Here is a 23,122-nt window from a genome sequence, read left to right as displayed (position 1 = left end):
AAACCCAAACCTAGCCCTGAAACCTAAAGATACCCCTCTACCCCAAAACCCAAACCTAGCCCTGAAACCTAAAAATACCCCTGTACCCCAAAACTCAAACCTAGCCCTGAAACCTAAAAATACCCCTCTACCCCAAAACCCAAACCTAGCCCTGAAACCTAAAGATACCCCTCTACCCCAAAACCCAAACCTAGCCCTGAAACCTAAAAATACCCCGGTACCCCAAAACCCAAACCTAGCCCTGAAACCTAAAAATACCCCTGTACCCCAAAACCCAAACCTAGCCCTGAAACCTAAAAATACCCCTGTACCCCAAAACCCAAACCTAGCCCTGAAACCTAAAGATACCCCTGTACCCCAAAACTCAAATTAAATAAATTTCTTAACATTTTTATAATTTTTCTAATTTCAAATTTCATAATTAAAAATTAAAATTTCATATTTCAAATAAAAAATTTCGAATTCTATTTTATATAAATTTATTTGCTAAAATAAATATTTTTATTTATATTTTTCATACACTCCCCACCCTTATCCCCTATAAACCCAACATCCCGCTGCTAAAAATTGTATAATTTTTCTAATTTCAAATTTCATAATTAAAATGTATAATTTCATATTTCAAATTTAAAATTTCGAAATCTATTTTATATAAATGTATTTGCTAAAATAAATATTTATTTATATTTTTCATACACTCCCCACCCTTATCCCCTATAAACCCAACATCCCGCTGCTAAAAATTAAATATATTTTCTAATTTCATATTTCTAATTTCTAATATATAATTTCGCATTCTAATTTCTCAAAAAAAAAATTTACATTTATATTTTTAATATTTATATTTTTAATACACTCCCCACCCTTATCCCCTATAAAACTAACATCCCGCTCCTAAAATGTATATTACTTTATATAAAAAATTATATTATTATTAAACATTATAGCAAATTTATACAACATTTTTTATTAATAATATATTAGAAACATATATTTCAAAATGTCGATATTTTGACATTTCGACATTATATATGTTGATATTTCTATCATCGACATTACTTATCTCGATATTATTGAATATACATTCTAATCGATATTTTTGACAACGATATTTAGTACATCGATATTTCTTACCTTCGATGTTTCTAACTCGATATTAGTGCAAATCGATATTGTTGACTCGATATTTTGACTGTGCACCCTTCCCGACATCGTAGATGGCCCGCGATGCCGCGGTCTGCCAGAACTGTTTGGATTAGTTTGTTCGCCGTGATAGCCCCAGATGGAGCTAACGACATCAAGGAACTGTTTTGCAAAGTAATTTTGATAGTTGAAGATTTCTTAACACTGTATTGTGTTTTTTTATCGTTTTTGTTCTTGTCTTAAGTATATAAAAATATTGGATATTTTTCTAAACTAGTGTGGTGTCCTTTTGTAGTACTTACACTGTATTACTGTTGGTTATGTGCAAATGCTTTACACACTGTCTCTAAGATACGCCTGACTGCTCTGGCCAAGCTACCAAGGGGGTGAGCAGGGTTTATTGTAGGAATGTAACTCCCTTATACTGACTAGGAAGAAGGGTCCCTACTTGGACATAGGTGCAAGCCCTTGCCAACTAGAGACCCCCATTTCAAACAGGCCCTGTCGATGGCAGACTTCAGAAAGAGACTCAAGACCTGGCTCTTTGACAGACACACAGCGCCCCAAAACCCTTAGGGGTGCCAGAGTGCTAACTGATTGATTGATTCTGACAACAGGCCTAACATCAATACATCCCGTCCATTCATCTGACCTACAATCTGGAGGCACCCACCCTCCCGTCTCCAACAGGAATGAAAAATCTTGTGATCAACTTTGACAATAAAATGTTCTTCAATACACCAATGTGTTTGTCGAAAACTCTAATCTGTTAAAATAGTCACAGAAAAAACCTACCCTGTCGTTCACTTTTCACATGTTAGTGAACTGACAAGTGTGCTAATAAAATTCTGATTACTGCAATATTGTCTACACCCTTTCCCAAACCCTCAAATCCAGAAAGTTCAGAGAAAAGAAAATCAATCAAAATCAAAAACATGCCTTGCCCTCTAACAATGTTAGACCACCTGACTTGCCTTGAAATGCCTATGCTGGCTCAAACTGGCTTCTTGCTTTATGGCCATGTAGACGAATTCACTCAATTACTGGTCGTCGTTCTGAACGCTGGGGTTATTTATCCTTCCTCGATGCATACTAATTCTTAGTATTCTCTTGAATCCCAGTAGGACTGGTAGCAGAAGATATCACCCCATATGAATTAAAATCCCCCCAGGAACACACCCAATTCTATGTCACTTAGCCTTGTGAAAACAGATGAAATGTCTGGGAGAAATAGCTAGGAACAAGTGTGAATATTGAATGGTAATGGCTGAAGTATTAATCCCACATTTTGCAGGTACCCAACTCAAATTCTCAGAGTATCTTTTCCAATTTTTGGTATTCACTAACACATAATGCTATTGAAGTCAAATGTAGCTAGCATCAACAACTTCTTGAATGTCTTAGAAAGGTGGTGCAGTTTTGTTCTGGGCAATAGACATTTGCTACTCTTTGAGACATATTTAACCATGATTTATTTAGAAACCGATTACCCTCTGTGGAAAGAGTGTCTGAAGCCACATTCCATTCAGTTCTTGCATTCAAGTACTTGTGAACTAGCTTTACCAATCTCCTAGTTGCCAGAGACTACCAGAGATGTGGAGTCCCTCGCGGCTCTTGTTGCGACATCTCAAAGTTAAGACTTCATTCTTATGCAAATGTCAGTCTATCCTATAGGGGTCTCTCAAATAGCTTTGGATGACCCTTATAGGTTTGGCATACCTTAGGAATGTGTTTAACTATTGACTCAAGGTAGATTTTAGATAAGTCGAATACTCTCAGACAGATGCTGCAACCTAAGACTGCTTTGGCTACGGAAAAGCAAAACGTTCACACTCAGAAATTGTAAACTTTATGTTACACTAGCAGCCCATCCCGACGTTGTCCGGGAGCAATTAGGCTTCAGGGCCCCCGCCCGCCCCGACATTGTCCGTGGGTCCCCCGGAGTCTTCCTCCATATATTGCAGTATTATACCTCTATGTTTACTTTGTACGCTTTTGTAGCAGCCCGTCCCGACGTTGTCCAGGAGCAATTAGGCTTCAGGGCCCCCGCCTGCCCCGATGTCCGTGGGTCCCCCGGAGCCTTCCTCCATATATTGCAGTATTATAACTCTATGTTTACTTTGTACGCTTTTGTAACCTGCACACGTAACTTTTTCCTCCTGTAATGCACTGTTTGGCTCACTTTTTTAATGCTCCGCTTGCTTCCTTTTGCTACCTACACACGTCACTTTTTCCTCCTATACCTCTATGTTTACTTTCTACGCTTTTGCAACCTGCAAACGTAACTTTTTCCTCCTGTAATGCACCGTTTGGCTCACTTTTGTAATGCTCCGTTTGCTTCATCTTGCTCACTATGTACGCTTTTGTAACCTGCACACGTAACGTTTTCCTCCAGTAATGCACCGTTTGGCTCACTTTTGTAATGCTCCGTTTGCTTCCTCTTGCTCACGATTTTCATTTTTGCCTCTTTTTTCCGCCGCTCACCGCTCCTAAATAAATAAATAAATAACCTACCTCGTCTGCCGCTCACTGCTCCTCCCCGCCTGTCCGCCGCTCCTCACCGCTCCTCACCACCTGTCCGCCGCTCCTCACCGCTCCTCCCCGCTCCATGTCCGCCGGTCCTCCTCGCGCTCCTGGACGCCGCTTCTCCCCGCGCTCCTCACATCGGGCACGCACGTCGCGGCCGGCGCTTCTTCCAAGGGACTACTTTTTTTTCGGTAAATTTTTTAAATAACGTATATTTATTAAGTTTATATAGCCTATGTCCATCTGCACACCCTGACGATTACAACGATGTATCGGGTGTGTGGATTGGCGCTGTGGTTCCCGAGTTTACCCGCCTCAAAGGTTCAAAGTTCTTCCTTTATAATAGTAGTATAGATTCCCAAAACAAATTGTTCTTATGTTTTGAGTCCATTCATATAAAGCTAACAGCACACAACAGCCTAATGACTTTCAAGCGATATGTTCATTTTATACCAAACTTGACTCACCACATGAAAGACTACGCACACTGTGCAGAGTAGTGGTACACCAATTGTGATTCACTGGATTATTCACGTCATCAGTTACTGTGTATTGAAATGTAATATTGCTTTCTGGCACTTAATTGATTACAAATTCTATTTGCAATATTCTGCAACACAGTATCTGTTGTGGTCACACTCTTTATCTTTAGCATCCTCCCCACATGTTAGGTTTACCCCCCCCCCCCGCTCTACAGGTTTCTATGCAAGCGTCCCCTTGAATCACAATGACTGATGAAGTGACTCATTAATTTGAGAATTAGAAATACATTAATACTGAGTGTGAGCTATGTGAATGATCAATTATTGCATCCATATAGTACTTCTTTTACTAAACATATATGATTGTGGGTTTCTAAAGCGCTAGAATCGACTCCCGAAGGAGTATCTCTGCGCTGTGGACCGCTGGGGAACCCGTCCTGGCTTTCCCTGTGAGATGGTCCCTACTGGGTATCTCCAAGGTGAAACCAGGCATCCCCGGCGTATGTGGGGGGCCGTTGTGGAGATGAGGCAAGCTAATGCCCAGAGTTGCCGAGTGTGATCCCTAGTTAGAGTAGGCACCGAGGCGAGAATTATCGAGTCCGCTGACCCTGGTCCACGACCCTGCCGCGTCTGGAATTGAACCCTGGTCCCGTGCCGTCCTCTGCTCCCGGGTCTGCCGCCGCTAATCAGTGGGCCACACCACTCCACTCCATATTGCTATGTTGTCTTCTGGCTAAGATTGACCTATTGAAATATTGCATACATACCTACATGGGATGACTTTCAGGCTGACATCATTGCCGCTTTGCTTAACTAGGCTCAATTACAGCAGTGTGCTCTTTGATGCTTATACAGACTGCCTGAACAAGAACCTTTAGAAACCGCATCATATTTCTCATCTGATGTTGTGTCACATAAATTCAGACATTACCCATTCCTTTGTCCTACTTACCAAAGCCGGGCCTTGGAGAGTATTGAGGCCATATTACCTTTATGTGCCTAGATGCAGTTATATTTTGCACCTTAAATGTAATTCATAATTGGCTCTAGAGGACCAAGCTATCAAGGTTTGATACCGTCTTGTTAAACTGTGATTTCTCATTTGCATATCACCTTCACCTACAAACCTCTACTTAGCCCTGGTTTTCTAGTAGCTCCAATTATTATGGCATGAGGCCTGCAACCTTTTGTAGTAAATGCCAATGGAGGATTTTGTGCAGCATCTTTGCGGCTTGTTGAGGGATGTTTTGAAATCTTGGGGCCTCATTTATGAAAACTGACGCATCGCTGCATGAAAACAGCGATGTGTCTCTTTTCATTGCGCCCTCCTTACGATACCAATTATGCGTCATATTTAAAGTATGAAGCATCATGTCGCAAGGACGTACCTGTAGGCGCAAAAGTGACGCATTGCTGGAGTGTGTCACAAAAGTGACGCAACTCCAGCAATGTGTCCTTTCACATGGGGCAAGCCCCATTTGAAAGGGCCTGCGCCAGTCTTACGCCTGCTGTGAGGCAGGCGTAAGATTTTGATGCATTTGAGTCCTAGAAGTGGCGCAGTGAAATCTCATAGATTTCACTGCGTCACTTCCATGACCCTTTCTTGCGTCAGTATGCCCCCTCCTTGCATACATTATACCTGGCGCAGATTTAGGGGCCGATTAGGATGGCGGACGGAAATGGGTACTGTCCGCCATGGTGGGGGAAATTTTACTCCCGGCTGCGCCGCGGAGAAACCGCGGTTGGGATTAGGATATTCATGTCACGAAACTCCGACCGCGGCGGACGGATCACAACCAACACCGTCCGCGGTGGACGGAACACAACCAAGTCCGTCCGCGGCGGACGGAGTCCAATGAACAACCACAGCCGCGGACGGAAATGACCGCGGAAAATAAAACATGTACCGCCATACCTGAGAATACTACGTGGCCGCAATTAGGATAAATCCGCCCGTACCACGGAACTCACAGCCATCCACGTCCGCGGCGGAAACAATGCTACGAGAACCACAGCATCACTGCGGAAGGCCAACACGCACAACATCCCTAGCGGCAAACAAATGTCAGGAAGCCTACCGCTAGTCCAAAGCAAACATACCAACATTGACAAGGCCCCCCCCAACATCAAGCACAAGCCGCCATGACACGTCCCAATTATCCAATAATGCACACTAGTCAACACGCCCACCTACCACCTGACTGCCAACAACCATTGAGACACGACTATAAAATGACACACACACGCTACCACAATCCTTTGCATCACAGCATTGCTGCCAGCAAGAGGGCCATTCGAGACACTGCTAACTCACATAAAATCACATAGAAGACACCCACCCACCACCCTACCACACCCACCACACAAACACCCACCACACAAATCCTACACATCACACACCACACACCTGCACCTCCCAACTCACTCAACTCACACACTGAGCACCACACACCATGGCACCCAAAAAAAAAACGAAATTCACGGAGACAGAGTTGCGGGTAATGGTAGATGAAATAATCCGTGTGGAGCCCAACATCTTCGGGGCCCAAGTCCAGCAGACGACCGTGGCGCAAAAGAACCACATGTGGGACAGGATCGTCACTCGGGTGAATGCGTCGGGGACTGTGCCGAGGACGAAGCATGACATTCAGAGGCGGTGGCATGACCTGAAGACCAGGGTCAAGGGCATCCGAGCGAAAAACCACGCCAGAGCCAATCTTACTGGCGGTGGCACACCCCCGGAGCCCATACCCTACACCGATTGGGAGGAGAAGGTGCTGGTGATACTACACCCAGAGAGCCTAGACGGCCTTGACGAAGGAGAAGAGACTGGTGAGTACAAACCAAGCACCACGATCAGCACGACATGGTCAGGCTCACACAACTGAGAAGAAACATCCCCCACGCCCCAACCCATGCACGTTGGACACCAACACACTAACATGTCCATGGCTCCCAACAGGCCCCCATGTTCACGGGGAGGGTGGTGGTGGTGGTGGTGGAGGGTGGGGTGTGTGAGAGGCCCAAACTACAACTCCCAACAGGCCCCCATGTTCACGGGGAGGGTGGTGGTGGTGGTGGTGGTGGAGGGTGGGGTGTGTGAGAGGCCCAAACTACAACTCCCAACAGGCCCCCATGTTCACGGGGAGGGTGGTGGTGGTGGTGGTGGTGGAGGGTGGGGTGTGTGAGAGGCCCAAACTACAACTCCCAACAGGCCCCCATGTTCACGGGGAGGGTGGTGGTGGTGGTGGTGGTGGAGGGTGGGGTGTGTGAGAGGCCCAAACTACAACTCCCAACAGGCCCCCATGTTCACGGGGAGGGTGGTGGTGTTGGTGGTGGTGGAGGGTGGGGTGTGTGAGAGGCCCAAACTACAACTCCCAACAGGCCCCCATGTTCACGGGGAGGGTGGTGGTGTTGGTGGTGGTGGAGGGTGGGGTGTGTGAGAGGCCCAAACTACAACTCCCAACAGGCCCCCATGTTCACGGGGAGGGTGGTGGTGGTGGTGGTGGAGGGTGGGGTGTGTGAGAGGCCCAAACTACAACTCCCAACAGGCCCCCATGTTCACGGGGAGGGTGGTGGTGGTGGTGGTGGTGGAGGGTGGGGTGTGAGAGGCCCAAACTACAACTCCCAACAGGCCCCCATGTTCACGGGGAGGGTGGTGGTGGTGGTGGTGGTGGAGGGTGGGGTGTGTGAGAGGCCCAAACTACAACTCCCAACAGGCCCCCATGTTCACGGGGAGGGTGGTGGTGGTGGTGGTGGTGGAGGGTGGGGTGTGTGCGACAGGAAACAGAAATGTCTACAAATCAATGTAACCATGTACTGTCCACATTACTGACCAGCTCGATCTTGTCCCTCAGGTGATCGTCAACTGACTGGGGAAAGCAGTACCCGGCCGCCAGCCTCGCCTCCCACACCTACAGGACTCTCTGCTGACGAGGACACAGGCAGCTCCGGGGCGGAGGATGGAGTGGGACCAAGCACGCAGCCAGGGCCATCTGGCTCACAGGGACTCCCGGGACCGACCAACGTCGCATGTGTGACTCCAGCGGCACCTGTCTCTGTGATCTGCACAGTCCCCACCACCACCAGTACCACCAGTACCACCAGTACCACCAGTACCACCACTACCACCAGCACCACGACTCCTGCCGGTGCCACCCAGCATAACCCAGCGCGCAACGCTGGTCCAACGGCCCCACACACAAGCAGGGTGAGTGGGCCACAAACACAGGCAACGGGACAACAGCCAATCAGGCGAGCCACACACCGCCGGTCAGAGGAAGGACAGCTACCCGAGCCAGTGGCACAGTCCCTACAAGCTCTTGCCAGGTGCCAGGCCTCATACGACCGGTCCCAGGCAAACGCTGATCGTGTTCACCAGGACTCAGTGGACAACACCAACATCCTGCGAGAAATCTCTGGCATCCTTGGCCAGATGTTGCTGATCATGGGCCAGCAGGCAACGATGTGGAGGGAATGGGTTGCCCGGAACAACCCCCCCCCCCTCCACCAAGTGTGTCAGCGCCACCGCCACCGTCACCTCCGCCTCCCCCGTCACCACCGCCTCCCCCGCCACCTCCGCCTCCGCCTCCACCGCCGCCACCACCACCTGAGCCCCTGGCGACGGATGTGGCCCATCACCAACCTGCCCTCCCAGCTGACTCTGTACCACCTCCGAGACGGAGGGGGCGGCCGAGGCAGGAAGTGGCTGAGAGCAGTGTTGGAGCGCCAGGCACACGCTCCAAGAGGGGACGACCATGACAATGCCACTGCCTGTGCCAGACATTCACCCTGCAAAGCATCCTGTCCCACATAGACAATCATTGCCACTGGTCTGCTGGACTAGCCTGACACCCCCCAATGTGGTGTCAGCACGGACATTTCATCTGCCATTACCTTCAACTCCAACTCCCTCCCCCCCACTTACTTGTAAATATTCACCAGCACAAAAGCACAACCTGTCAATAAATTGCATTTACTCACACAATGATGTTTTGCCTCCATGTTTATTCACATGATTGCCATCAGATACAGACGTAAACAGGTACAGGGATCATAGTCGCACTTGATCATGGCGCTGCGGGAGTGACCTAGAGAAAACCAGAGACAGCAAACACACGTCAGTAAAGAGATTCACACACATCACAACACAATGCACAGCAACATTACACAAACGACAACCATCACACAAGCATGGGATGGGAGCACACACATCATGGACACTCCTATGTCCAAAGACATGAAGACACACATGTGCAACCATCACAAACCACACCCAGCTGATTAACCCCATATCCACACAACAACAGCAAACATACATGAGGCATTGTCAACCGCCACTAGAGGTAGATACTCACATTCAAGGGAAGTAGCGATCTATGAGCTGGCGCCTCTGGTCCACACCTTCCTCCTCACCACTATCCTCATCAGTCGACATGGGTGGGATGGGAGGCCGAGGAACTCCTTCGTCTTCAGGGTCCAACAGCAGTTCAATGTCATTGCGTACTGCCAGGTTGTGGAGCATGCAGCAGGCAATCACGATCTTGCATACTTTTCCTGGTGAGTAAGGCAGGGCCCCTCCGGTCTTATCGAGGCACCGAAACCTAGACTTGAGCAGTCCAAAGGTACGTTCGATGACTCTCCGTGTCCTTCCATGTGCCTCATTGTACCGCATTTCACCCGCCGTCCTCGGATTACGTAGGGGACTGAGGAGCCAGGGCCGGTTTGGGTAAGCCGAGTCGCCTATGTAGGGGGATGACAGAGACAAACATCAGAACAAGATATGGTGGGTACCCCATGCAACACAGAGATCACAAGAGTCCCCACTGCACACTCACCAACAAGCCACGCTTGACCGGGTGGCAGATTTGCCATGAGTCGTGGGACATTGCTGGTCCGCATGATGTGGGCGTCATGTGCGGATCCAGGAAATCTTGCACACACATGGGAGATGATGTTGCTCGCCAGGCACACCACCTGCACGTTCAGCGAATGAAAGTGTTTGCGATTCCTGAACACTTGTTCGCGTGCCCGTGGTGGAATGAGCGCGATGTGCGTGCCATCAATTGAGCCCACAACGTGAGGTATGTGGCCCAGTGCATAGAAACCAGCTTTGACAGCTGGCAACTCTTCCGGACGTGGGAAATGTATGTACTCATCCTTGTACAGCATCATAGCTGTTAACACATCCCGAAGAACCGTGCTGAACATGGCCTGTGACATCCCCCCGGCACCTCCAACTGTATACTGAAATGTGCCAGTAGCGAAGAAATGTAGTACCGCCATGACCTTTGCAGTGGGTGTAAACGAGCCAGGATACGTTCTACGTGGCTGCAGATGAGGAGACAATTGAGCCACAAGCTCCAGCAACCGATGTCGATCCAGCCTGAATTTCCGAATCACCTCCTCGTCTACCATATCCTCCAGCACAGTGTATGGCCGAAGCACATTTGGAGCCCTCCTGTGTGGGAGAGAGATGTTACTTTGGCCAACTAACAAACGACGCATACGTGTACAACTCCATCACATGTGTACCTTACTGACAAAACTTCAGTCTTCACCCTAATGTATCGTAGACACATCACAGACACTCATGCAACTGCATGCACACAAACGATAAGTTTACACACGCCATGTCATCAAGCACAAATGCCACCACCAATAATGATGTGCATACGGTAATGACATGCATGGTGACACAACGTAGAAATCACATACACGGAATGCATGTGTACCACCACCACTGTAGTCACCTCGACACAACAAGAAACTGACAACAGATGCATTAATTGGCCACACAGCCGTGATGTACTGTGTAGTTGTGAAGATGTAACAACGTCTGTAGGGTCAAACCCGACGTCAACACGTACAAATGCACATCTGTTGCCCATTGTGTGCCGACCGATGGCCATTGTATGGACACACATGCTATATTGTATGACATATGACCTTTCACAATCACGCTCACATCCCTCATGACGCAACTGCACACAACACATCACGGTGCAGCGTCTGACAAGATCACATATTTGGCGCCGCCATGGCGGTGCTCAACTTCCGCTACTTCCCAAAGGCCATATGCGGCCTGCGTCCCTCTTCCCATTGGCTGCATGTGCAGGGACCGTCACGGCACACATCGGCAACCGCACGTGCAAGCCTCAGGCACGGATGCTTCAGTTGCAACAATGTACTATCACTGGCGCCTCCATGGCGGTGCACGTACACAGCGGGGGAGGTGCAGGCCTATACACCCTGCAGATGTACTCAATGGACATGCCAGTTCATGACCCCCCTTACAGTCACCTTGCATCATCCACCGTACACCGGCCGGAGCGGCCGGGCCATGAACAACCGCCGGTCCCGGCCATGAGCAACCGCCGTGCCCGGCCATGAACAACCGCCGTGCCCGGCCATGAACAACCGCCGGTCCCGGCCATGAACAACCGCCGGTCCCGGCCATGAGCAACCGCCGTGGCCGGCCATGACCAACCGCCGGTCCCGGCCATGAACAACCGCCGGTCCCGGCCATGAGCAACCGCCGTGGCCGGCCATGACCAACCGCCGGTCCCGGCCATGAACAACCGCCATGCCCGGCCATGGCGGTTGTGTTCATGGGCGGGCACGGCGGTTGTTCATGGCCGGCCACGGCGGTTGCTCATGGCCGGGCACGGCGGTTGTTCATGGCCGGGACCGGCGGTTGTTCATGGCCCGGCCGCTCCGGCCGGTGTACGGTGGATGATGCAAGGTGACTGTAAGGGGGGTCATGAACTGGCATGTCCATTGAGTACATCTGCAGGGTGTATAGGCCTGCACCTCCCCCGCTGTGTACGTGCACCGCCATGGAGGCGCCAGTGATAGTACATTGTTGCAACTGAAGCATCCGTGCCTGAGGCTTGCACGTGCGGTTGCCGATGTGTGCCCGTGACGGTCCCTGCACATGCAGCCAATGGGAAGAGGGACGCTGGCCGCATACGGCCAATCGCAAGTAGCGGAAGCTGTGCACCGCAACAACAGGGCCAGTCATTGGCCCATTTCACGATCACGCTTCCAGGGCTGACCAATTGCTGGCGACGTATGCCACTGACACGTGCTGAGGGCCCTATATATGTGTCTTGGCCAAAATGAAACTTCCTACCCTGGGGACCAGTGCTGCCTGTGACCATCACCTCGACCTGCTGCTGCTGCTGCTGAGCTGACCACCGACTGCTGCCTGTGACCATCACCTCGACCTGCTGCTGCTGCTGCTGAGCTGACCACCGACTGCTGCCTGTGACCATCACCTCGACCTGCTGCTGCTGCTGCTGAGCTGACAACCGACTGCTGCTCTAGTGCCATACTCCGTGATCTTGCCATGTCGAGTGGCAAAGAGATCCGGTCTCGACCCTTCACCGCCGCGGAGCTTGATGTCCTCGTGGACGGTGTACTCCGCAACTATGGACGCCTCTATGGCGCACCGGGACGGGTGGTAAGTGCAGTGTGGGACATGTTGGTGTGCATGAGGGGGCCAAATGATCAGGCCTATTTCTATCTTAGCTGTGTAGTGTGGGCTAGACATATGTTCCTGATTGTGCATGGCTGCTGACAGTAACGTCTTGCCCCTATGTGTGTGACAGGCCACCTGTCCACTGACTTAAACCCTTTTGTCTCCCATCATGGTAGGTCAAGCTGCACCTTCGCAAGGACCTGTGGAGGACCATAGCACGGGAAGTACGGGCATTGGGGGTGTGCAACAGACGACATACACACTGCCACAAACGCTGGGACGACATTTCCAGGCTGAGCAAGAATGTAGCGGAAGTAACACTGGGCCTGATTCCAAGGATGCCCCGTCTGGCCCGACGCTCCATGACCCCTCTCATGCACCGTATCATTGCAGTGACGCATCCTGAACTGGCCGAACGTCTGAGTGCCGATCAACAGCAAACTAGCGGTGAGCATACTGTCTGTGTAGGAAACTTGTGAGTGCTATGCATGTATTGGTGCACAGACACACTATTGAGTTCCGTGTTGCGTATGTATGCCTGTGATGCCATTTTGGTCCCATTGGGTGGTACTCATTTGATATCCAGGTCCGCCATGTTGACACGCCACTTGCTTAGTAGTTGAGTGTTAAAGCACATCCCCTAGTGGTCCATGGCCCCATGGCAGAAAATGTGAGGATGACTGGTAGGGGTGGGCCATGTGCAGGATGAGGGCTCCTAAACCTTTGTCTGCTATGTGATTTGGCTATCCTGTTCCTTCTGTACGTGAGTGTGCCCATGACTCACACATCTTTTCTGTGCATTTCAGCTTTGACAGAGGACACTCAGCCACAGACGGTGGAGAGTAGCCGAGGAAATGAGTCCGGCTCAGACTTCGCAGACTGACACGGAGGAGGCCAGCGCCGGAGAGGGGGACAGGACCGTCCCTGAGGACTCGCATGTGGAGACACCATCGTCCTCCTCGTCGGACACTCTTGGTGAGCCTGCACTGTTGTCACAGACTGGGAGTGGGCACTCATCACCTTCTGTCGGAAGACAGCACACAGGGCCCACACTTCCGCCAACTGCACCATGTAGTGTTCGTGGCCGGAGGAGTAGGGGGAGCAGAGTGGCGTTCGGTGCAGGCACCGCTGCCCCTGCCACGGTGAGCCAAAATGCACTGTGTGCTGAGGCCGTTGATCTGCTGCGACAGCTGTGTGTGGGGCAGACCAATATGACAAATGCTTTCCAGGACCATGATAGGAAGTTGGGGCAGGTGGTGGCATTCATGGAAGGGATGCATGGCGATCTTGCAGGTCTACACAGGACAGTGCAGTCATTGGCAAGCAGTGTGTCGTCTGCAATAGTACAGTCGAATGAACAGGGTGCTACTTCTGTTTCCCCATCTACACCGCTGGATGTCTCAGGGGGTAGTGATTATTCAGAGCAGGACTCAAATACAGGTTATTGCACTAGAAGCAGCGTCAGACAGCACGTCAGGGCACGCAGGGCACAGACCCCATCCCCTAGATCAGCTAAATCTGTTCACGTAGACGACGTCAGATGCACTGGAGTACACACACAGGATCCACAAGTGTTGTTGGGGGACATGCCTTCCGGAGCTACACAGGCATTCAACACGAAAGGTACTCCCAAGGCAAGGGATACTCACATGTCCATGGACTGTTCCTTGGACAAGGCCAGTCAGAAGACAAAGGCACCTACTAGGAGCAGGGAGACTCCCAAGGGCAGGCCCACAGCAGAGGTAAGGGACACTCCCAAGGACAGTGAGAAGACTAAGGCACCTACTAAGAGCAGGGAGACTCCCAAGAGCAGGCCCACAGCAGAGGTAAGGGACACTCCCAAGGACAGTGAGAAGACTAAGGCACCTACTGAGAGCAGGGAGACTCCCAAGAGCAGGCCCACAGCAGAGGTAAGGGACACTCCCAAGGACAGTAAGAAGACTAAGGCACCTACTGAGAGCAGGGAGACTCCCAAGAGCAGGCCCACAGCAGAGGTAAGGGACACTCCCAAGGACAGTGAGAAGACTAAGGCACCTACTAAGAGCAGGGAGACTCCCAAGAGCAGGCCCACAGCAGAGGTAAGGGACACTCCCAAGGACAGTGAGAAGACTAAGGCACCTACTAAGAGCAGGGAGACTCCCAAGAGCAGGCCCACAGCAGAGGTAAGGGACACTCCCAAGGACAGTGAGAAGACTAAGGCACCTACTAAGAGCAGGGAGACTCCCAAGAGCAGGCCCACAGCAGTGGATAGGACCACTCCCAAGGGCAGGGACACACACAGAGAGCAGGTGTCTGCTGGAGACAGGTGCACCACAGACGACAAGTCTGCTGGCAGGAACAGGGCGGCGAGCAGGGCACAGGCTACATCCAGAGACAACACTCCACCTAAGGATAAGGCACATCCTACGGACAAGGCATCTAGCATGGACAATGGCGCTATCAAGGACAGGCATACTTCACCCCTGGCTGCACTGAGGCTGATGTTTTCTACTAAACGCCAAACTGATGTCTCCGCGGCGGAGTCCCCCCATACCTCCACTCCCATCCAGGCCAGTCAGAAGCAGAGGAGGGTGTCCCCTGTTGTTGCATCCCCCATTACACATCATTCCGAGTCCAGGCGGCAGGCACAGAGCAAACGACAAGCAGGCTCCAGCACGTCCCCCGAAACCAGATCCCCGGCAGCAGTTGCTCCACCTATGCTGGGTGGTGATTCTTTGGAGTCCCCACCACTTGGCAGTCCTGTCCTGTCCAGGGTGCACTCACACCTCCCTAAGAAACGCAGACACACACCATTGACACCTGCCAACCCCGATTTGGCTCTAGGTGAGCTATCCCCAGCTCCCAGGCCCACCCTGCCTCCTGGCCCATACAGCCCTGTGGCTCATCATTTCAGTTGTCCCAGTGGCGCTGGTGCAGTTGACTCTCATGTATCAGATGGTGGCACAGTGTCAGTTGTGCCCTCTCCTGTTGCAGATCCTGGCAGGGTATGTGGGTCTATGGCTCACGTGTCAGTTAGGAGATCTGTGGCTGTGTTGCACACTCCTGTTTCTGGTGCTGGCAGTCTGTCTGGGTCAGTGGCTCACGTGTCAGTGACTACATCTGTGGATGTGTCTCACACTCCTGTTGCTGGTGCTGGCAGTGTGTCTGGGTCCGTGGCCCATGTGTGTGTCACTCGGGCTGTGGCTGTGTCTCACACTCCTGTTGCTGGTGCTGCCAGTGTGTCTGGGTCTGTGGCCCATGTGTGTGTCACTCGGGCTGTGGCTGTGTCTCACACTCCTGTTGCTGGTGCTGCCAGTGTGTCTGGGTCCGTGGCCCATGTGTGTGTCACTCGGGCTGTGGCTGTGTCTCACACTCCTGTTGCTGGTGCTGCCAGTGTGTCCGAGGCAGGTAGTTCACGCAGTCCCCCTGATTCTGTGATGTGAGGTGCTGTACACTTCACTCAAATGTTACTTCACATGGTGTGTCCATTGAGAACTGCGTGGCACTCTTGTGGTCCCTGTGACGGGTTGGTAGGGACACGTAGTTGTGCAGCCTCTGATGTACCTGCTCTGTACTGCACAATGCCCTGTTGATGCTCTGATACTGCATGCTGCCCTCTCGTTACCTGCTGTGATGTACCTGCTCTGTACTGCACAATGCCCTGTTGATGCTCTGATACTGCATGCTGCCCTCTCGTTACCTGCTCTGATGTACCTGCTCTGTACTGCACAATGCCCTGTTGATGCTCTGATACTGCATTCTGCACTCTCACGTGCTGCCTCTGATGGACCTGTTCTGTGCAATGGACTGTTGATGCACTTAGCCCCTCTCACGTGCTGCCTCTGATGGGCCTGTTCTGTGCAATGGACTGTTGATGCACTTTGCCCCTCTCACGTGCTGCCTCTGATGGGCCTGTTCTGTGCAATGGACTGTTGATGCACTTTGCCCCTCTCACGTGCTGCCTCTGATGGGCCTGTTCTGTGCAATGGACTGTTGATGCACTTTGCCCCTCTCACGTGCTGCCTCTGATGGGCCTGTTCTGTGCAATGGACTGTTGATGCACTTTGCCCCTCTCACGTGCTGCCTCTGATGGACCTGCTCTGTGCAATGGACTGTTGATGCACTTAGCCCCTCTCACGTGCTGCCTCTGATGGGCCTGTTCTGTGCAATGGACTGTTGATGCACTTAGCCCCTCTCACGTGCTGCCTCTGATGGGCCTGTTCTGTGCAATGGACTGTTGATGCACTTAGCCCCTCTCACGTGCTGCCTCTGATGGGCCTGTTCTGTGCAATGGACTGTTGATGCACTTAGCCCCTCTCACGTGCTGCCTCTGATGGGCCTGTTCTGTGCAATGGACTGTTGATGCACTTAGCCCCTCTCACGTGCTGCCTCTGATGGGCCTGGTCTGTGCAATGGACTGTTGATGCACTTAGCCCCTCTCACGTGCTGCCTCTGATGGGCCTGCTCTGTACTGCACAATGCCCTGTTGATGCTCTGATACTGCATGCTGCCCATTTGTTACCTGCTGTGATGTACCTGCTCTGTACTGCACAATGCCCTGTTGATGCTCTGATACTGCATACTGCCCTCTCGTTACCTGCTCTGATGTACCTGCTCTGTACTGCACAATGCCCTGTTGATGCTCTGATACTGCATGCTGCCCACTCGTTACCTGCTGTGATGTACCTGCTCTGTACTGCACAATGCCCTGTTGATGCTCTGATACTGCATGCTGCCCTCTCGTTACCTGCTATGTTGTACCTGCTCTGGTGCCCACTTTGCCCATGCTCACGCATACACTGTGATTTGACCCCTATTTTGGACAATAAAGGTAGTCTATCAAGTCTCGTGGTCTGTCGTTGTCATTCCTGCTTGCGTACTACAAATGTGTATTCGTATATGCTTCTCATCAGTGGTTTCGGTAACATGACACTCCCCCTCCCTACGTCACGTCCCTTGCTGGTATTCCCCTCCAGACAGCCAATGGTTTGTGCCTTACCTGCGTCGTCGTCCATAGTAGGCCATGACTAGGACGTGGTGGATCGCGAAGAGCATCGGGAAAGCGTGTAGCGCCGGGTCCATGGTGGTGGTCAGCTTGCGGTGGGTATCTCGGCTGTGTCACCTATGTTCGCTGTGGGGATTCCGCCGTGTTCAGACAGGTTGTTTTTCCGCTGCGGTTTTATGTGTGTTTTCCGCCATCTTGATTTGGGGGACGGTCTTAGACGTCAGTGCGTACGGCGGAGCGTCCGGATGTGTTCCGTCCGCCGCGTGGTCGTGTGTAGTTGGCCGGCGGAGCGTGCTTTTCCGTCGCGGACGGAAATTTGACACGTTTTCCTATCCTGATATGGCGGACGGAGTATCCGCGGCAGGCGGACACGGAAAAGGCTTTTTCCGCCTACTCACGGGCCGCGGTGGCTCTTCCGTCCGCCATCCTAATCGACCCCTTAATGTGGCGCAGGGGTTTACAAAGTGATGCATCTACCTAGATGCGTCACTTTGTAAATATGGCGCAACAAGGCGCATTTTTTACACCACTGGTGCGTCACAAAAAGTGACACACCGGCGGCGTAAAAGTGACGCATGGCCTCATAAATGAGGCCCTTGGTTATCAAAGAGTGCATAGGACAATTAACATGTATCTTACAAACGGGGGACACTTAGACGATAAATTACGCAATAATAAAACCCAAACCAAACTTGACACGTTGAGTCTTTTAATCTGTTTCTAAGTTCCTATGTTTCTTATAGCACTGGAAATGCCTGATTTAGCATTGATTGCCTCACCAGTGTCCATCTCTGTCCTCAGAATCAACTGGTAGAACAGTATGTGGCATTGGTTGCAAAGAATGAAAACTCCTCTTTGGTAAGATGCCGGTCTCTGCTTAAGGACCTCTCCACCAAACTTGAGAAGAATGTGTCCAGTGGTGATTATACCAAGGCTGGTGGGCACACAGCATACATTTGTGACAGAGACGAAGTTGTGAAACAGTTCCAGGAAAGCCCAAACAAAGGAGTAAAGGTGAGATGAGTCCTGCAATGAATGTTGATATCATTGTTCTTGTATAAGAAGAAACGGCTTACCATAGTAGCAGGTACTGACATCAGAGCTGAATATATATATATATATATATATATATATATATATATATATATATTCTAAAGCCATGGGAGGGCTTGAAAGGCCTAGAGTCTGTCCTAGAAAGGCAACAAACACAAAATGTACTTCTCTTCAAAACTTTCAATTTGACATCATCTACAATAGCATCTTTATAGAGTAGGCACCCACTTGGCCGCGGAGGACTCCGCTCTGGCTTACAAGGTTAGTCCATCATAAGGGTACACAGACATAATATCGACTCCAAAATATCGTTTGGACAGAATATCGAGTTGAAAATATCGTTTGGAGAAAATATCGACTGGACAGAATATAGACAGCCAAAATATCGTTTTTAAGGTAAGTGAAGTAATATCGTTTTTAAGGTAAGTGAAGTAATATTGATTTTTATTTTTAGGGTTCAGGGTCAGTTTTGGGTTTTTGGGTAAAGGGGTATTTTTAGGGTTCAGGGTCAGTTTTGGGTTTTTGGGTAAAGGGGTATTTTTAGGGTTCAGGGTCAGTTTTCAGTTTTTGGGTAAAGGGGTATTTTTAGGGTTCAGGGTCAGTTTTCAGTTTTTGGGTAAAGGGGTATTTTTAGGGTTTAGGGTCAGTTTTCAGTTTTTGGGTAAAGGGGTATTTTTAGGGTTCAGGGTCAGTTTTCAGTTTTTGGGTAAAGGGGTATTTTTAGGGTTCAGGGTCAGTTTTCAGTTTTTGGGTAAAGGGGTATTTTTAGGGTTCAGGGTCAGTTTTCAGTTTTTGGGTATTATTTTATTATATTTTATTACTATATATATATGTTTAATAAATATGAAATAATTTTTTTTTTATTTAACTTTCATTCATTATTTATTTATCATAAGTTAATTTAAGTAATTTTAAGTATATTTTAGTAATTAATTATTAATATTAATTTAATTTAACACTGTTTCTAGTAAATACGATATTTTTTACAACTATATTTTTGTTAACGATATTTTAAACTCGATATTTTTGTACTTACCTGTTTGTAGATAGAAACTCGATATTTTGACTGTCGATATTTTCTCAACGATATTTTTGAAGGTCGATATTCTCTCCGTCGATATTCTTTCAGTGATCCCATCATAAGACATGACGGATATCATGTCCATCATACTATCTCTGTATTATATCCCACAGCACTTGTAATAAGTCAGACAGGATATCTGTCCTATTTGTGCCAAATTCTAAATCAGACCCTAAAGCTTTAACATCTTTGTAGCTCCCAGTGCTCGCTCTGTCCTCCCATGCATTATTGTTTCCCCAAAAATGCAAGGTCATCTTCTCTAATGACATGTAGTCTGGATGCTCCATTAATCAGTAAATACACAAGTCACCAAGGACTTCCATATTCATTTGAGGAACAAGGTGAAAGTCCAAGTATCTTTATAAGGTTATGGAACTCCAAGGTGACCTGCAATATCCTTATCATGTACATCAGGGGTTACTTTATCCCGTATAATACATGGTCACACCATCACCTTTAACACAAGCCACTTAACCCTTGGTGCTAGTTCTTTTATATGAAAGAGAAAGCATGTTTGCAAACATGTAGAATACAAGTAGTATCTCTAGTGCCAACAAACTGTTAGATAATTGTTGCAAAAATATATTAAAATCAGTTAAATAAGTAATATTATTTTTAAAAAGTTAGAGTGGCTCAGAGCTTGTAGGAACATGCTGAATGATTGAAACTTTTCTATAATTATCTAAGGAGTGCAAAAAAATAAATGTGTTGCTGTTTGGATAGAAAAGTCCTACGCATGGTAAAAGACATGAAACCCTGCACTAAGTGCCCAACTGAACGGTTTTCTTGATCACAAATGTTTTTTTTTTTTTTTTGGCATAGTCAAAAATGGATCACGTGTGTGCACCATGAAATATGCCTGTTTCATAGATTGAGGTCTTGTTGGACCTGGATGGGCACCCAAAGTGCTACACTCATAATGGTGGAAGGCTACCGCCGTCATGAACAGATAAGCAGCACAAGGGTGGTGGTGGCAGCATACCATGTAATGATCAGTAGTAGTGAACCCGGTTGAGGAAGATACTTCAGAGTCTGGTTCTCCTTGCAAATGTGCACCTGGATGGCCTAATGCTGAGATTTTAGAACAAATGGCCTCCTTTTGTCTTTTTGAACCACAAATACGGCATTTTAGTGGTACCAGGCCCTTCTAGCTTTCTTATTATTTGGGCCAGGCCACAGACGACTCTTCCTCTCAGTCATCCGCTTGGGAACAATCCCAGGAAAAATGACATGTATCTTTCAAGCAGAAATTCAAGTCCCACAATACTGTGGAGAGCCTAACTAAGCTTACAGCCAAGAATGTTTATTTCAATCTTGATGATATCATACACCCACACTCTTCAGAATGGATTCCCTGCCCTGAAGGGGCAGATTATATTATGCGCAGTCCCGATTGTGTAAAGGTTAGGACAGAGAGGTGCACAACACGTTGAGACCGGAATGCCCTGGACCGTCTCTTCTGGGTAAAGTCGCTGACACGCCTGATCTTGACCCAAATATGGTGACTTCCCCGAAGACAGATGCAAAGGATCCCAAAAAGGGGATTGATTGAGCCTGGCACAGCTACCAGGACAAGTCATTGAACCTCACAGGCTCAATACCAAAATTCTGGAACTTGCTCTGTCTTCATGCTAAGGATACAAACGTCCTAATAAATCCAGGTACTCTGTTGGAATGGTCCCAGTGGGCATTGGGTCTTCTCTGCAATGCCAATTGCACCATTTTGTCTTCAATAAAATAAATGTGTAACAGCAGCCTTTTTGCAGGGTCTGTGCCCCAGGCCAAGGATTCTCTTAGGCCTCTACTAGAGGTTACATGTATTATCCCCGTGGCTGCTTTAAATGAATCCAGCAACATTAGCCACGGGATAGAGGACCATTCTCGCCTATGTTTCCATCAAGCTTGCGGGCGGAATTCTCCCGTCAAGTGATTGGAGTTGAATAAGTTGTTCTCAACTACCCATCATTTTATTAATATTTTTCCCCCATAAATTGGCAATTGCCATATGTGTTCCAGTTGATGACTGGAAATTATTTGGTTGGATGCTCAGTTAAATTTTATGTCCTGATGATGACCGTGTATTTATAACAAAGGTCGAAATTCCGTCGACGCAACTGTGGCCGCAACTAATGGAGGACGCATTGTCTTGAATGTTGTAGTTTCAGTATTGTTCTGAAACTCCCTCTCTTTTATGTAACCCCCTCTGTCTGCCACTTGTCTGGTTTTGAATTGTATTTTATAATCTATTGTTATATGTACCAGTCTAAACCTCTGAGCTCTACGATATAAATGTACTTTTATTGAATACATTTTGTATGTTTTTCCTGATATTTCCTATATGGGCTTTTGTTCGATATATTCTTTCACATTTTTTATTTTCCGCTTTTTCATGTGTGCACTGATGCTTTTTGTCTTAAATAATTGCTTATTGCCAGTATTTGTTTGTGCACTTGTAATTCTTTAAATACCATTGATCCATTGCTTGGAGTAAGTATTGATTGCCCCTGGTTCAGGTGTATAGTGCTGCCCCTGTGGTGGTTAATGATTTCAGCATATAAAAGAACGGCACTTTGATTTTTCACATTTTGGAGGAAAATTGTCAATGAAGAACAATAGTGAGGCAAGCCGCCTAAAAAAAATTAAAAAAGAGACTTATGGAGCTAAAATGAATCCTTGTTTCAATCTGTTCTCAGTCATAATCAAATACAATAGCCCCCTATCTTCTCCCAACAGAAATTTACGCTAAGGTGACAAGTGCAGCACCACTATTAATTTCAAAAGTGTCTGAGGGATTCCCAGCCATGCTACTTTTTGCCACTTTTTGTTTCACGATTTTATCAAGGATTGTTTGAAGAACTGCAATATTGTCAGTCGTTTAATGATCGGTCATAAAACCCTTTAGATATAATTGATCTAATTCTTGGAGACCTCATTTATTGACATGTTATCAAGATGAATCCAGGAATCCTGAAGAGATGCATTTGTCAAACCCATCACTAAAGAGGGGAAGTGCTTGACTGTTTTGCCCACCACTGTCAAGAGTGAAGCTATCAGGAGTTCCTTCATATGGCAGCAATGCTGGTTCCTCTGTATGCTCAGGCACCAATGAAGTGGTTGTATTGTTTATGTGCAAAGGGTATCAGAAAAAAGTATAATACCGTAAGATGTAGAATCAACATCACTGAGTCAAGGCGAGAACTTGAGGGCATCTGATTTATTAGGATCAATGGGGTCTGAAGGAAAGCACAGAGCAGGGGTGTATCCAGAACAGCTCCCATGAAGAGTCATGGGTTGGTATCTGTAATGGGTTGGGGTCGTTTTTATGGTGTGGTGTGCAGGATGGTTAAAAGATGCGGCATTTTTAAGCAGGC

General features: G+C 48.6%; 1 protein-coding gene across 8 annotated transcripts in view; it reads left to right on the top strand.

The window, feature by feature from the left end:
* Positions 1-23,122, top strand: part of LOC144767990 (guanylate-binding protein 1-like) — a 333,964-nt gene that overhangs the window by 211,902 nt on the left and 98,940 nt on the right. For 5 of the 8 annotated variants that reach the window (XM_078651373.1, XM_078651372.1, XM_078651374.1 and 2 more), the window contains one exon: positions 18,419-18,631. The exons of the other annotated variants lie outside the window; for them this stretch is intronic. In XM_078651373.1, the coding sequence (XP_078507499.1) occupies positions 18,419-18,631 (213 nt within the window). The remainder of the gene's footprint in view (positions 1-18,418; positions 18,632-23,122) is intronic. 8 annotated transcript variants of the gene reach the window in all.

This window comes from Lissotriton helveticus, chromosome 7 (assembly GCF_964261635.1).
Source record: "Lissotriton helveticus chromosome 7, aLisHel1.1, whole genome shotgun sequence".
Classification (NCBI taxonomy): Eukaryota; Metazoa; Chordata; class Amphibia; order Caudata; family Salamandridae; genus Lissotriton; species Lissotriton helveticus.
Note: the sequence above shows the minus strand (reverse complement) of the source record. Positions and strands in the feature narration are given on the sequence as shown.